This window comes from Xylona heveae (genome assembly GCF_001619985.1).
Source record: "Xylona heveae TC161 unplaced genomic scaffold L228scaffold_4, whole genome shotgun sequence".
In the NCBI taxonomy this organism is placed as follows: domain Eukaryota; kingdom Fungi; phylum Ascomycota; class Xylonomycetes; order Xylonales; family Xylonaceae; genus Xylona; species Xylona heveae.
In genome coordinates this window covers 2,033,395-2,048,645 of record NW_017264196.1, presented here as the reverse complement: position 1 = coordinate 2,048,645, position 15,251 = coordinate 2,033,395, and the positions used below count along the sequence as shown (strand labels likewise).

At 48.1% G+C, this 15,251-nt stretch overlaps 5 protein-coding genes across 5 annotated transcripts; 3 read left to right on the top strand and 2 right to left on the bottom strand.

Annotated features, from left to right (window-relative positions):
* Window positions 1–2,728: 2,728 nt before the first annotated feature.
* Window positions 2,729–5,611, top strand: L228DRAFT_267765 (hypothetical protein; the record flags this gene model as incomplete). Its single annotated transcript, XM_018335029.1, has 2 exons — window positions 2,729–3,352; window positions 3,419–5,611. The coding sequence occupies 2 exons, from the start codon at window positions 2,729–2,731 to the stop codon at window positions 5,609–5,611; spliced, it is 2,817 nt and encodes a 938-aa protein (XP_018189356.1).
* A 697-nt stretch (window positions 5,612–6,308) lies between these two features.
* Window positions 6,309–7,183, bottom strand: L228DRAFT_246648 (hypothetical protein). The gene is made up of 3 exons (XM_018332467.1): window positions 7,115–7,183; window positions 6,833–6,960; window positions 6,309–6,684 (listed from the first exon to the last, which is right to left on the bottom strand). Exons 1-3 carry the CDS (start codon window positions 7,120–7,122, stop codon window positions 6,542–6,544), a joined length of 279 nt encoding a protein of 92 aa, XP_018189355.1. The 5' UTR covers window positions 7,123–7,183; the 3' UTR covers window positions 6,309–6,541.
* A 162-nt stretch (window positions 7,184–7,345) lies between these two features.
* L228DRAFT_246647 (mRNA cleavage and polyadenylation specificity factor complex subunit) lies at window positions 7,346–10,874 on the top strand. Its single transcript, XM_018332466.1, has 8 exons — window positions 7,346–8,018; window positions 8,230–8,395; window positions 8,456–8,586; window positions 8,651–8,854; window positions 8,914–9,274; window positions 9,329–10,152; window positions 10,236–10,306; window positions 10,452–10,874. Exons 1-8 carry the CDS (start codon window positions 7,681–7,683, stop codon window positions 10,649–10,651), a joined length of 2,295 nt encoding a protein of 764 aa, XP_018189354.1. The 5' UTR covers window positions 7,346–7,680; the 3' UTR covers window positions 10,652–10,874.
* Window positions 10,875–11,098: 224 nt separating this feature from the next.
* Window positions 11,099–12,425, bottom strand: L228DRAFT_246645 (hypothetical protein). Its single transcript, XM_018332465.1, has 3 exons — window positions 12,135–12,425; window positions 11,622–11,881; window positions 11,099–11,429 (listed from the first exon to the last, which is right to left on the bottom strand). The coding sequence occupies exons 1-3, from the start codon at window positions 12,294–12,296 to the stop codon at window positions 11,276–11,278; spliced, it is 576 nt and encodes a 191-aa protein (XP_018189353.1). The 5' UTR covers window positions 12,297–12,425; the 3' UTR covers window positions 11,099–11,275.
* A 368-nt stretch (window positions 12,426–12,793) lies between these two features.
* On the top strand, window positions 12,794–14,960 carry L228DRAFT_124332 (hypothetical protein). Its single transcript, XM_018329033.1, has one exon. It carries the CDS (start codon window positions 12,902–12,904, stop codon window positions 14,678–14,680), a length of 1,779 nt encoding a protein of 592 aa, XP_018189352.1. The 5' UTR covers window positions 12,794–12,901; the 3' UTR covers window positions 14,681–14,960.
* Window positions 14,961–15,251: the final 291 nt, after the last annotated feature.

Below are 15,251 nucleotides of genomic sequence, written 5' to 3'. Positions count from 1 at the left end.
CCCGGCATTCGATCCTCGGAAGCGCGGACGAAACGCCGAATCGACACCAGATCGCGGGACAACTGACACTACTGCACGCCACAGGGGTTTCTCCACTGGCTTTCCCATGCTTCGTCTCAGCGTGGATACTGAACTGAGTTCTGGCATCTCTGGAATGAACCAAAGGATCTTCTCAAAGCCATGCAACGGCGGCCCTACCGTTCAACCTTAACCAGATAGCTTACCGTAGTAATAAACATGCATCCATTACCCTTTCACGTATAAGTACACACCGGTAAACATGATGAGAAACAATTGGAAAATCCTGAACCTTAGATCCTTCACGGTTCAATAGCACCTTGTTATCAACTAGAGCGGCATATAATCTCTTCGTGTTGAAGGGAATCACGAAGCTTGTCTTTTGCAATGCGAGTATGTTGGCGGATTTGCTATGATCCTCTTAATAATTAGCATGACCGTATGGCCTGGTGGCGTTTAGTGCAAGACATTTTATTATTTCAGCTATCGACAAGCCAAACTGGGTCGATAGAACATGAGAAACATCATCATCCTAGGCTTTGTATTCTCTGCAGATGACCGGGATGGTAATTAATGCAGGTTGTCATGAGAATTACGATGCTGCCCCTGTACGTACGCTTCAAGGCTGCTTGTCGGTTTGGCCGAATAAATAATAGCATCTTGTCATAGCAGATTGATCATGTATAAAGCGTCTGATCTTAGCATGCACAAAACTACCTAAGGTATATGTTTGTAATGTTATTGTGATTGACGTGACAGAAATGGAACAAAGGGACCCACCATAGGGTAAGGTTTGATAAGGAAGAGTAAAAAGAGTAATCGAATTTGAGAGAGCCTTCTCAGGGTCCCGCCGCAAGATGTCGTGGCAGGGTGAGAGGCTTTTGACGCTGTGTCTCCAGCCCCCACGCATCAGTTTAACACCGGGAAAAGTATTGCAGGTCTCAGAGCCTGGCACAGCACGACAGCATAGAGTTTGATGTTGAACCTTGAGTATACAAGTTACAGTAATACAGTATCTACGATATAAAGTACCTTAGTAATAGTTGTGTAGAGGGTCTCAAGTGCAGGTCGTGGCAGCACGTGTGGGTGATAGGCTGAAAGAGCGAAAATTGGGTGGGGGCACAAGGGGAGTGGCGTTTTCCCCTGCATCAAAGAAGAATGTCGTCCGGTAAATGCCGAACTATCAGCCACCCTGCTACATTGGGTTAAGCTTGGCGCGGAAATTCTCACCATCAACTTGGGGTGACGTCTTATCTTCCTCCTCGGCGAGCACGCGGCCTCTTCCAAACTGTCCTGGCTAAGCCGGTGAATTGCGAATAAAGGGTCCTGTCATTATTATTATAACTGGGAAAAAAAAAAAAAAAAAAAATTGTCAGATTACTACTCGGTCTAAATTGAATTTTTATTTTTGGACATTGGAAACGAGCATCCCCATCGACCATGTCTGTCATGATTTGAAGTGTAAGGAGGGAGATATGAGATATGGGATTAGATATACTTGGTATAGAGGTATTTGATGTTAAAAAGTCCAAGACATCCTTGCTGAATGGATCTGAATCGGTGTCAATAACTTAATTGAAAGCGGTGGGAGGCATGAAAGGGCAAAGGGAACTATGAGGTCAACCCCTCAATGGACCCCCACCGAAAATTGACGCAGTTGAGCCTCTACGTTGCGTCGTTGGTCATGTTTGGCGTGAAGATGCAAGCAGCCCATACGCTTCTCTACAGATCCATTGGCGATCTACAGAGGACTACTGTAGAATGATGCACACAAAGAAAGGGAGGCAGTTTGGGGGGAGAAATGAGGAAAGTGACGTCGCGATGGGGGTGTGGGTCAGGGTGGGCAATATTACTGCAGCGAACGAGCCAATTGCTTTGCCCGATTACAGATAAATGTACGGAGTAGTTACGGAGCGAACTGTACTTTATTCAGTTACTGTACCGGACCCCCGTGTAACCGACGGTTGAGTGGTCAAAAAGGATCTTCCCTCATCCATGGGTCGTCAAAGGTCAGCCGTGTCAGTACCAGAGTATTCTATTCTCGGATTCTAATAACTCTCGGTCAGAAAAGCAGCCCTGACTAGGGCTATTCGCTCAAGCAACGCCGGCTTCCGGTGGCTTGCAGAATTGCCCCCGTTGTTGCGACCGATGACACACGCCGACTCCCTTCGATTCGAGCATGCCAAGAACTAACATGTGTGATCATTTCGGCCAATCTTTTTAAGTGCAGACGCCATAATTAAACGACCGAGCTCTTCGCTGGACGTGCGGTTCCCACAAGGGACCGAACCACCGTACCCGCTCGATCTAAAGAGAAGTGATACGCGTCCTAAGCCCAGGACCCAGAGATCTTCAACCCAAGCACTAAATCTCAGGGAGACACCGAGAGGGTGAGGGACTCTGATCCGTGGGACCTATCTACCTACTTGTGGCTCCTGCTCTTCCCTCTCCTTAGGATCTTTTTTTCTCAATTCCTGAACCATTTTTCTTTTTCCTCCCCAGAATAACCAGGGAGAGACTGTCTTTACTGCCCTTCGTTCACTCACCTCTTTTTCTTGTTTCCTGTTTTCTCTTTCCTTTGTATTTCAATCATCATAGGGTGTAATTCCCAGGAACGCCCTATCAATCTCGTTGATCGAGTTTTGCGGCAATAACTCGAATAATTAAACCACCTCAAGGCAGCCGCGACACTGACCGGCCGGACGTCAAAATGTCTTCACCGATTTACGACCACGACCGTGACCGGCCCGAACAGACCTACGAGATGCCAGAGCCCCGCTCAGGGTCATCTGATGAGGAACACACTTTTGTCGGTGATGGCTCCATTCACAATGAGCATGCCGACATCGATGATCAATATGAACATCATGAATACCATGACCAAAACGACCACTTGCACCCAATAGTTTCAAACACGGGACAATCGCGCGCGGACAGCCATCGCCTCGACGATGATTTGGAAGTGCTCAGAGCAGAACAAGATGCTATCCGTGCTGACGAAGATCTCGAGCGGTCCCGGTCTTTGAACCGCTCCAAATCTAGAAACTCCCAGGTGGATGAATTCGACGTCAACACTGTTCCTGTCCACGAGATAGCGGCTGTGTACCATCCACCGGCCAATCCTACTACGAACTTTGCCAAGATGTGCATCAAGATTCACAACTCAAACATCATCTTCAGATATCTGACCTACATTCTACCGGTCGCCATCGCCATTCTGATCCCCCTCTTGCTTGGTTCTCTTCTGTTCCACAATGCCTACATTGGCGGCGTCAAGATGGACTGGTTTTGCGTTTGGCTCCTGATTGTCTGGCTTACTCTCTGGGCCGGAAGAGTAAGTAGCCTCATCTTTGGCCGGAAAAAAGAAAATCATCGAATTTGGCTGACTAATTGCATCTAGATTGTCGCAAAATGCTTGCCTTATCCCATCGGTATGGTTGCCAGTTTGTTCACCAACAGCGCCAAGAAATGGAGGGACATGGGAAGGCAACTCGAGATTCCGGCAACCTTGTTCTTATGGTGGCTCGGTATCATGATCTCCTTCTTGCCCATCATGAAACATCACCAGCGTCCTAAGGTTGGCATAACTGCTCAAACTTGGCAAAAGGTCGTTAACAAGATTATCATCTCAATCTTTGTGGGCACCGTCCTCAACCTGATTGAGAAGGTCATCATTCAACTTATTGCCATTAGCTTCCACTTGCGAACCTATGCTGATCGCATTGAGCTGAACAAATTCCAAATCGGAAGCTTGGTTAAGCTGTATGCCTTTTCCAAGGAAAAGATTGCCATGGACGACTCGGAATTTGAAGAGAAGGCCAAGGGATCTGGACTGACGTCGGGCGCGCGAACGCCAATGGCCATGTTGAACCAGGCGCAGAAGAACACCAAGGATGCATTGAACAGGATTGGCGACGTTGCCGGCAAAGTCGCCGGTGACTTTACCGGTAAAACGCTGAACAAGAGCACTCACCCCCATCAGGTTGTCCTCACGCTCTTGGGCAATACCAAAGGTAGCCAGGTTCTCGCGCGTCGGCTCTACCGCACATTCGCCAAGGAGGACTGTGAAGTTGTCTCTGCTGAAGATCTCAAGTTTGCTTTTGATAACGAGGACGAAGCCGAAGCAGCATTCACCATGTTCGACAAGGATCTTAACGGCGATATCTCCATGGAAGAACTCGAAGCCGTCTGCGTCGAAATTGGCCGCGAAAGAAAGTCCATTACTGCCTCCCTCAAGGACCTGGATTCGGTCATTGGGAAATTGGACGATGTTCTCTTCTTCGTCGTTCTGTTGATTACCGTTTTGGTCCTCATTTCGCTCATCTCGACGGCTGCCTCTGGCGTTCTCACTTCGCTTGGATCTAGCGTCCTTGCTCTGTCCTGGCTTTTCTCCGGTACCGCCCAAGAGTTCCTGGCCTCGGTCATCTTCGTTTTCGTCAAGCACCCCTTTGATGTCGGCGACCGCGTTTCCGTCTACGGCAACACAGGCGCCTCTGGCCGCGGAGACGACTATTTTGTGAAGGAGATTGCTCTGCTCTATACCGAATTCAAGAAGATGGAGGGCCACATTGTCCAAGCACCCAACAGCTATCTCAACACCTTGTTCATCCTCAACCAGCGCCGCTCCGGCGGCCTGGCAGAGGCTGTCCCTGTGACGATCAAGTTTGGTACCACCTTGGATCAGATCGAAGAGCTCCGCAACCGCCTCGTCGAGTTTGTCGCATTGGAAAAGCGTGAGTTCCAGCGCAACATTTTGACTGAACTTCGGGAAGTATACGAATGCCACTCCATCACTCTCAACGTCATCTTCTTCTACAAGTCCAACTGGCAGAATGAAGGTCTGCGTCTCATGCGTCGCAACAAGTTTATTTGCGCGCTCATGGTCTCCATGCAAGAGTGTGGCATTGAGGGTCCCCGCATGCGCTGGCCCGGACAGCGCGAAGGCCACCCGATCTATCTGCAAAACGTTATGGCTCCTCCGCTTGCGCCTGCTGGTGCCGCTGCCGGTGGCCCCGACGGGCCTCAATCTCCCACCGCCGATGACAACCAGTCTCTGCACTCACACCCTTCGATTCTGCGACGGGGCCCCTCTAGCTCGCGTGCTCGGGGCGAGTCTGCGTCGGCAATGAGCAAGCGAGTGGATTTCTCTCTTGGAATGAAGTCCATGGCCGCTGCGGATGCCATGTCAGACGTCCACGAGGACACTCCCCGCGTCCGAATCCCCGAGTACTACCGTTCTTCGCCTTCTCGCTCGAGAATGTCGCATGAACAGACTATTCCCGAGGAAGGAGTCGCACGCACTACCTCCCGCACCTCCTCGAACAAGGCACGTGCATCGATGGACTCTCTTATCCGGAACCGCAGCAATCAGTCCACCCACCGCAACCGGTTCTTCGGCCACTCCCGCGAACGTGCCCAGGGCGCCCAGCCTGATCTCGAGCAGGGGGTCGGAGAACCTAGCCGTGTTGACCCGAGAAGCGGTGTTGTGAGTCCCCAGGCCGTGCATGAATCAGAAGCCCCTGGCCCTCAGCACTCTTGGGTGCAGCCTCCTAGACGGGCTCAGACCGAGAACTTTGAAATGAAGAGGATGTAAAATCTTACTCGGCAAATGGCCGCTACCTGAGCAGGCTTACGTTCTCACCAACATTTCCTTATCTATCTCCTTTTCAAGATTTTCCTTATGTTCGATATCCCAATCATTTACACGCGTTAGACGGATCAGGCGGTGTTGAATGCTTTTAGTGTTTCTCATCTTTCCACCCCGCTTTACTTTTCCCCGTCAAGGCGACAGCGGCATCCAATTTCTAGCTGCGCAGCTCCTTTTAAGATCTAGCGAATGCATTGATCGCTGAAAGCTGAGCATAGTTGCATTATATCGCATCTTTGCATTCGCGTCCTGAAACTGCTATTGCTGTTGTCTCGTTCGATATCGCCATTTTTATTTTATTTTCTGCGTTTACTAGTTGCATCTTTTAATTTGCACCAAATGCACACCGAGCTCTGCTCCTGTCCCGTCCTGCAACCAATTGGAAAAGTCTGAGCGTTTTGAATAGTGTTGTTTTGCCATCTTGGTTACTGCCATTACACTTTAAGTTTACATTTGGCGAGAAAGTCTGCTACAGTGGCTGGATCCAAGAGCAAACAACTTGAAGCAAAGAAGCGTATCGGATTGTCACTATGATTATTCTACAAATAGAGTACATATTTTGCAAAACTTTGTATCTTCAAATATCTTTAAAAACTTCCATAATTCTACGTTTTCAACCTACAAGTATGCGTAAAAACTCTTTGGCCGCTTCTTCACAATTCTGCTGGATGATAAGAGAGTTCAGAGATAAGTTGTGAGATTCAATACTATCCTTCCCTTTAAATCAAGAAAACGCCTTCCCAATGCTTGCTTGTCTCCGCGTGTCTTTCCGCTAACGCTCGTCTTTCCCCTATTATATAATGTACCGGTTGTAAAACCAATTCTAGAGGGTTCCGCCGATTCCTATCACGAGAAGCTGCCCCATACCGCCACAAATTATTTGGCTAGAGGTGCGCTGCCAATCGTACCAGCCGATCGCACGGGTGTGGCATTCGGGGCGTGCGCCGGCTGCAAAGGCGCATCAGGGACCTTTACATCTTCGAACTCGTCTTGCGCGACAGCGCGGATCGTGAATGCGTCTTTTAAACAATCGTATTAGCATGAGTCTAACATGAGACGGTGTATCCTCATAGAAATGCTATATAAATCTTTTCCTGCCATTGAATGGCACATATGAGGAAATCTGCCAGGCATGAAGTAGAGGAGACTGCGCTGTGGCGGACGTACAAACACCAGCAACGAATGCGAATATGGCGCCACCAGTCAGAATGTTCTTGATCAGAAACGGCTTCCGAGCGCGAACCAGCGCCGGGGCCTGGCGATAGTGCCTATCGTAGTAGGAGGATCGGGGAATACTGTAGTAAAGGTGCAGGCATTAGCAGAAAGTTTCATGATCGTTGGAAAATGCGGCCAAGTCGGAAAAGAATATCATGCGACGACCAGACATTGTGAGGGGGTCCCATTGAAAATTGGGAGAGAAACGGACAATCAATCGAACCAAGGACGTACATAGGCATTGTGAGTATACGCAAGAGAGCTAAGTGCAACCAAGCAATAGGATGGTGAATGAAGGTGATTAATTACTAGGAGTTGATAGAGAGGCGGACCGAGGGGACTCAAATCACCATCGGCCAGTCGGGGCTTGGCGAAGACTTTCGCTTGTGGAGAGACAGCGACAAGCTTCTTTGGGCTGCACCACTTCCAGCGTGTAGTTGTTTGAACTGACAACGCGTTTTACCAACTTTCTCTTCGTCCATTAACCACGTCAAAATCACCTCGTTATATCTAGAGATACCCTCCACTGCATTTCGATATTGAAGCCATCAAATTACCGTCATCCATACGAATTACAGTCGATGCAATAGATTTACGATGCTTAGATTCGATGCGCTTTACGCCGACAACAATCAATAACTATTCAGCTGCAGCAGAGTAGAGGGAACTGACAGCCGGGTTATCAGATTTGCAACTTGATACTTCTGCAGAGAGAGACACTCTACGAATATTTGATATCGAGTTCATTTACCTAATACATCCGGTCCCCGCATCCTTAACAGACACGACTGTACATCAACATGAGCCAGCCGCTGGCATCAGTAGCGGACCAGCTGGCGCAGCTCGATGCAGCTCGCAAGCTGGTTCTCGGCGATTCTGCCTTTTATTCGCAGATCGTTCAGGGTATCCTCCCCATTGTTGGTGCTCATGCCCGTGTCGAGCTCCGTCGCTGGGGTGCAGATTTCCTCGCCGAAACCTTTGCTTCACCGGGCCTTTCTTTGGAGCAGAAACAGCAGTTATGTCTATTAGTCTTGCAGACGATAAAGGAGATATTGGAATTGCCCAGCGAGGATGCTTCCGTGATCAAGAGCATGGTCCAAGCCTCAGCCAGCATATACCCTTTGGTTTTTAGACACATGTAGGTGTTCTTGTCATAGTTCGACCCTTTCCCTTGATTACCTCTGCATTTTTCTTCCCATCGTAGACGGAATGCAGAAGGTGAGCTGCATTTCCGAACAATATCGAAGCACGAGTTTGTTTATAAGGAGAGTATGGTTTTTTTTTGCTTTCTGGCACACTCAGGGTTTTGTCAGTTTGGACCAGCGTCTGATGTAGAGATCTGTTTTTAGAATTGCGAATCCTGATGATGCGCCAACATGGGAGAAGATGGCTGCTATCAAGTCAAACATTCTACGAAGGTGGGATACGGCTCCTGCAGGCGTCCGGGTGTGCTGCATCAAGTTTGTCCAGCGTGTTGTTCAGGTCCAAACGCCGGGTGCGCCGGCCGATCCAAGGGTGCGAAAATCCTCATGTCTGTATACATGTCAATGTCCATAAAACTGACAGGATGAACAGCGTGCTGAGCAATCTGAGACCTCTTTAACACTTGTTCCTCGAAATCATCCGCTGATCCCGACGACGAACCTCGAGGCCGAAACATTCGGGCTGCTGGATAGAATGCTAAATGTGTTCCATGAAAACCCGCTGTACGTAAAAGCTTCGACGAAGGATGAATCTTGATATCTAAATACTAACACTTGGCGGCTGCAGTGATGCGATATTGGTCAACGCCACTCTCAACTGTCTCGGCGGTCTCATCCGTTCTCGTCCCTCCATCTCGAACAAGATCATATCTACCATACTGAACTTCAACCCGCTCAAGCAAGCCTCTATGCCGTTGACGTCAAAGGTCAAGGTTATTGTAAAATCGATGGAGCGGACAACAAGGGCACTGCTGCTGAATATCAATAAGAGGTGTGTGGGGAAGTTTTCCTCTCGGGACTACGTGGGAGTCATATTGACAGGCTCTATAGGAATCCCAATGGACCATTGGCCGGAAAGATACATCAATACATGGAGCGAATGGCGCAGTCGCGACTCGAGTTCTTCGATGATGCCAATCGGAAGCGCGGACCCCCGATTGAACCTACCGATGGGCTGGATCAAGCCAAGCGTTTGCGCCTTGGAGCGGGTGTTCCTGATACACCTACCCCAACAATTACGGTTCCACCATTACCGCCAGGGCCTGCAAGTTATGCTCAGCTCTTCACTTTGACAAGAGACGAAGCATTCAGGTCATTTGACGTGTCGCAGCTCCCGATCGACCTTGTTATCAAGATTGCACTTCCAGTCCTATATCGTCTAGACCAGAAAGTCCTAGACCCAGCAATCAATGTGAGTTTAACAGCGCCATTCAAATAAACTATACCTGCTCTAACCTGTGGACAGGGTCTTCGAGCACGATACGACACCTATGTAAAACAGCAACAACGAGCGGCACCAAGAGCGGCACCAGTCGATGAAGATGACGAGGCATATGAGCCGGATTTCGAACCTACCGAAGATCCTGAACAGATTATGAACAAGCTCGACAATGACGTTGAAGAACCTGAAGACACGTACGCGCCACCAGACGTCGCGCTTGGGCAATTTGAGCTGCCCCCGCCTCCGCCAATGAGTCAAGACGAAACCGCAAATATTGGCAGAGGCACTGTCGCGCGAGTCTTTAGCATGATGAATATGCTTGATGAGTCTGGATCAGCAGTCAGCAAAAAGACCAAAACAGGCATCAACCGGCTAGCGGCAAGCAGTTACGATCGCGAAGCATGGCTCACAGTCATTATTCGTTTGGCCACACGGGCATCCACTGGACTCGATGACTACGACCCGGAAGCCAACATCAAGACTGAAGATGGACCATCCACTTCCATGACGAAATCGACGGACATTAGCCTGAGCGATTCCATTCGCGATGCATTATATCTGTATTTCATCGAAGATTTCCGTCGACGCATGGATATCGCAATTGCCTGGCTCAACGAAGAGTGGTACAACGAGCGTGTCCAGAAAGAGAATGGAAACGACCCGCAGCCTACATATGAGAAGTGGGCCTTGAAGATTATAGACGGAATCCTGCCCTATCTTGACGCAAAAGACAAGATGCTTATCCGGCTACTTTCCGAAATGCCCGCCGTGAGCGAAGCAGTCTTGGAGAGGGTAAAGAAGTTGGCCGGCGATCCAGAACGTGTTTCACTGGCAGTCAATTCCTTGCAGTTCGTTTCTCCTTTTTTTTTCTCTCTCCTACTTTTCTTTCCACCATGGCAGGTTTACTAACAGGATCATTGATCATCTGCAGCTATCTCATCTTATTACGCCCACCTGTTCGCGATATTTGCATAGATGCACTAGAAGATTTATGGAGAAATTGTAAGTCCTTTCCGAGATTTGTCGCCCAGCTTTCATTTCTTAACCATCTCCCCATTGTTCTTCTTCTTCTTCCTTTTATGCCGTCATTTGTTCCACTCACCCGGGTACATGTTCAAAGCTAACGTATATCCTTCAATGCAATCAGACGAAGACGCGCGCTCCTCTGCTGCAAAATTACTTGCCAGATGGCGTCCCCAGGTTTTGCAACAACAGCAACAGCAACAGCAACAACAAGATCAAGTTGGAGCCGTCACGTCCGCATCAAATAGCGCTACTCCTGTACCTGTACCTGTTTCTGCCCCTGCTCCTGCTCCTGCTCCAACTCCCGCCCCTTCCTCTTCTTGAAGATATTCCTCTTCTTGAAGATAATAGTCTTAATTGTACTCTTCTCTACTTTTTATCCCCCCTCCGTGACACACACTGTTTTGGTCACCCCTTGAGCAGCTGGTTTCTTGAGCGTGCATTACTATTATTACTATTTTGAGAAGGAATAAAAGCGGGGTAACATGGGAGGAATAAGAAACACAGTGGATTCACGGTCTCACGGTCTTCATGGTATTTCAGGGGCACTATAACAGTAGTATAAAGTACACCTCATTCGATAACTATCTAGGCACTATCGCGCAGAGTCGCAGTATCATATCATGTTCTGCAGTCATACATTTATTCTGCAGTAAATACCCAGTCTACTACATAATACAATCAATCTAGATATACTCGTGCATTGATCAGATGTGTTCTTGCAGAGGAGCATTTTCTTACTTGGTTGTTTGCTCAAGGATTTGGTTAAAATGCGAGATGATATTGTTTATACCTATCTTGTGAAAATCAGGTCGGCGAATAGATACAAAGTGCTAGTCTAATTAAACCAAGTCGCAGAATGCAGAGGCTCCATCATAATATAGTTCAAAACCGGAGAAAGCTAAACAGAAAATCAAGGACTAAGTGGTAAAATAATACGCCCGTGTCTCAATTGCGCGGCACAACTTTCCCTTCCTGCAGAGCCCGCAGTTTCCGTTCATTATCTTCATAATTCTTCTTTTCGTAATGCGCGATTAATTCGTCAATGTTACCGCCGCCGTTCCCGGCAGGGACATTGTATGGGGATCCGGTATTAAATACTCTAGACCAAAGCAGAAGTTGTTAATTTTGGGGATCATGGTTTGGGATGTATGACGCAGGTGGTGCATCTCTAATCGCCCAAAAACGAATTGAGGTTCGGGGAAAATAATTTAAGAGCAATATAAAATAGAGCAAGTTGAAAAGTTGCACGGATTAATTCGAGATAAAGGGTAAAGAAAAGGCATGGACGTACTCGGGAAATCGCAAGTCCACTGCCTTGCTCTTTGGCGCGCTCTGGAACAAGTTCCGGTCAAACGCCGCTTGCTCCATCATATTCGTATGCAAAGTATTCCGCGTGACCCAACGTTCCTTGTAGTCCGAGTACGAGTCGATGACGCGCGTAAATAGTGGCTTTGTTTGTTGGCCAGTCTTGCCGTCCTCCTGGGCGCCCCTGGATAATACGTATAGAAGGTAACTTAACGGAACGGCGGCGATGGTAAAGTAGAATGATTTCTGTTATTTCGTAATATGTTAGCTTGCTTTTGTGAGATATGAGCTGACTTGTTTGACTGATAATTGATATTTCCGATAGATTTAAATTGAACAAGAAATCAGAGAGCATATGATGGCGAGTGCGGGGAATTAGGAGTTTGAGGTTATTCACACCACTCAACACACCAAGCTATCGAAGCAACCCAAAACATTACGTCATATTTGAGCAAATAGGAATTCAAGCAAAGTGAATACATATTGTAAAGAAACGTACACCTAAAGGCTCATTGACAGGCGCTGGGTGTCCATGGCCGTGTTCGCCGTGCTCTCCATGTCCGTGCGATGCCGAGCTGGCGTAGCGTTGCTGGAGTTGGCAGGGTAGTCTTCGTGATGACTGTGCGGCAAGACGGCTATGATTGATACGTAGTCCTCGCATATTTCATTTATCTTGAAGATGATATACGTGGGAGTCTAGAGAAGTATAATTGTGGGAGTTTGATAAACAATTGCCAGTGAGTCCCCACAGATTCAACAGATTCTGGGGTAACGGATAAGTAGTCGCTCTAGTGGAGTTGGTTGCCGTCAATCACACAAGTGACAGTGGAGACGACGAGCATGGATTGCTTAGTCATCAAATTAACTGCAATCCTCGGTAGAACTTCGGATCGAAACCCAGCGTTGCTCAAAGAAGTGGACAGCGTTGCTTTTATTCTTGACACTTTTCTCAACATTCAAATCTAAACTGGAGTTGTCTGCCTTTTACATCTCCTTCCTATGAAAGTCTGGATCTATCTTTTTTTGAATTTATCTTTATTTTATGTTGAAATTTGTGATTCTCTCAAAATAAGCATTTGACACATTTTCACTGCTCAGTCCCTTGTTCTTCTGTTCTCGTCGTGTCCTGGACTATATCATTTTCGGATTTTAACCCTTGTTCAGAAGTCTGGAAATAATTACTGCTTGTTATTTTTCTTTCTTTTCTTTCTTTATTTCCTTCTTTTGTCTTTTTAAATTTTCTTGTTTCGTTATAAAAGGACGAAAATGCGTCTCTCATCATCTCTATCCATTCTCTCCCTTCTGCTGTTTGCCTCATTCTCCAATGCATCGAGCCAAGAACCATCTGTACACAGCGGAAAAGCCTCAGACAATGACATAATATGTCATCCCTCACCTGAAGGGGCTGTACCAACATGCTACCCTCGCGTCTTCCAACCGACAGAAGACTTTCAGACCATACACGACGATCAACATATCCCAGCAGGAATACATCTGCGGATGAATCTAGAGACGGGAAAAAAGGAAGGACGCATCAATACCGACATGGATGCTGATCCTTCAAGTGACCAAGACGGGGTCGTTCGAATGACGTTGGACGAAAGCACAAACAACCGCGCCGTCGCAGTCATTGCAAACGAGGACGATGATTACGAATCCGGAATCGGTTCTGGAGCCGAACAAATCCAGCCTGTTCTTGGCCAAGTGCACAAGGACGAGCAGCACAAATCCATGCTTGAAAAGTCTGGAAAGAAACCCCCGTCATACTCTAACGACGGCAAGATCAAGCCAGCCCCTCCGGAATCAGAGGAACACGACATCTTCAATGTCGCTGTGGAAACCGTCCTTGGCGAGACCAAGACGGTAGAGTCTTCTCTTCCTCTCTCTTCCTCATCCTCTTCCCCGTCATCTTCTTCGTCTGCTTATAGCGATGACCACCTAATCCCCGAAGGAGAAAACATCATGTCAGCACTCGATCAACTCGAGGAACTAGCGCACTCGATATACTGGGGCCACCGACTCCTTTCGTCTCAAGACACTGTGTTTTCTCTTCTCACACTCATGCAGAGCAGCCCAGACGCAAACATCCGCGCCAATGCCGCCCTTGTTCTTGGGTCTGCAGTGCAAAATAATCCTGCTGGTCTCACCGCGCTTGTAAACCATTTTGGAAATGTGTCCCACGAGTCATCTTCTACATCTTCGTCGGGCTCCTCATACTCGTCGTACACGTCGACTTCTTCGAACCCTACAGTGCAGCTGCTCTCTTTCCTCCTCGACGCCTTGTCCGCTGAAAAAGACACCAAAGTTGCTGAAAAGATTGTGTATTTCCTCTCCAGCCTGTCAAGAGGATCTGGCGTTCTGGCATCCTCTCCTTTCTTTTCTTCGTCTACTTCATCCTCTTTCTCGTCATCTTCTTCTTCGCCCTCTTCAGATGCTTCGGATTCTTCAGATTCCTCATTCTCTGAGTCATCATTCTCCTCCTCCTCCGAGTCTTCCTCCTCCTACTCTTCTTCTTCCTCGTCTTCAGATACCGAGGACCCGTCGCTCTCACCAGAAACCTTGTCCATTCTCAACCGTCTCCTTCCCATCTTCGACGCCGCTCATACCCGCCCCGACGACGGTCGCGAGCGTCTACGCGGTCGTATTTCCACATTCGTCAATGACGTCGTCGAAGCGCTGGTCGAAGCTCAACCTCGTCTCACCGAGCTCTCAGAGACGGCTGAGACCGCCGAGGCCGTCGACGACACCGAACCCGCAATCCTCGTCCCGAGCATCTCTTCTCCCGACGAGCAAGACAAAGTTCTCTACGAATGGTGCCACGCACTCCAAACAGCATATACATCTTACTTGTCTCCCTCCGAGTCCGAGCTCGAGTCCGAGTCCCAGCGTCACGAGGCCTCGGGAGCAGGGGAAGCGGCAGGCAAAAACGTATTCAGATTCAAGCAGAACGACGAGCGGACGACAAGTCTGCCCATGGCCAGACTCACAGAGGGAATTAAAGCGCTGAGAGGATATTGTCCTGTGGATTTGCATACATTGTCATAAATTAGATGGGCTTGGCGTTGTTATTTATTATTATTAATTTTTATTTTATTTATTTAATTTTTTGTATTTTTTATCATTTATTTTTGTAGGTTTATCATCGTTTTTTTGGCAATCGGCTTATTTATTTTATCTACCTTGGTCAATGGGATATACATGACTTAACGCATCTGGTTATCTATTCTTCTAGCCATTGGATGGTATAACCATCTATTCACGACTCCTTGTGTTTGTATTTCGTTTGAACTTTGGGGAGCTACCGACTCCGAGCTACAGGAAGGTGTCCCAGAGACCCAGACTCCCAGACTCCCAGACTCCTAGGTTCCCAGGTCCCCAGACTTCCCAGTTTGGTTGAATGTCCGTACTCGGTGGACCGGTGCGGCGGTGCGGCGGTGGTTGATTCAACCGTCAACGTGAATACCAACGACTCAGCGAGCCGTATTAACTAGTATATCATGATTCATGAGAAAGAAGTTGGACAGTCGACAGCCGACAGCTGGTGGCAGGTAATCGGCAGCCCGAAGCCGGCAGCCCGAAAGCCCGAAAGCCGAAAAGCCATGAATCATAAACACTG

Excerpts from the sequence above, each read along its gene's own strand:
- L228DRAFT_246648 (XM_018332467.1), bottom strand. Across the intron at positions 6,685-6,832 it reads CGCATTCGTTGCTGGTGTTT|ACGCATTCACGATCCGCGCT; the intron begins GTACGTCCGCCA and ends ATTGTTTAAAAG.
- L228DRAFT_246647 (XM_018332466.1), top strand. The coding sequence starts at position 7,681 with ATGAGCCAGCCGCTGGCATCAGTAGCGGACCAGCTGGCGCAGCTCGAT. Across the intron at positions 8,019-8,229 it reads CCTTTGGTTTTTAGACACAT|AATTGCGAATCCTGATGATG; the intron begins GTAGGTGTTCTT and ends ATCTGTTTTTAG. Across the intron at positions 8,396-8,455 it reads GTGCGCCGGCCGATCCAAGG|CGTGCTGAGCAATCTGAGAC; the intron begins GTGCGAAAATCC and ends CAGGATGAACAG.
- L228DRAFT_246645 (XM_018332465.1), bottom strand. The coding sequence starts at position 12,296 with ATGCGAGGACTACGTATCAATCATAGCCGTCTTGCCGCACAGTCATCA. Across the intron at positions 11,882-12,134 it reads CTGTCAATGAGCCTTTAGGT|AAATCATTCTACTTTACCAT; the intron begins GTACGTTTCTTT and ends ACGAAATAACAG. Across the intron at positions 11,430-11,621 it reads GTGGACTTGCGATTTCCCGA|AGTATTTAATACCGGATCCC; the intron begins GTACGTCCATGC and ends GCTTTGGTCTAG.
- L228DRAFT_124332 (XM_018329033.1), top strand. The coding sequence starts at position 12,902 with ATGCGTCTCTCATCATCTCTATCCATTCTCTCCCTTCTGCTGTTTGCC.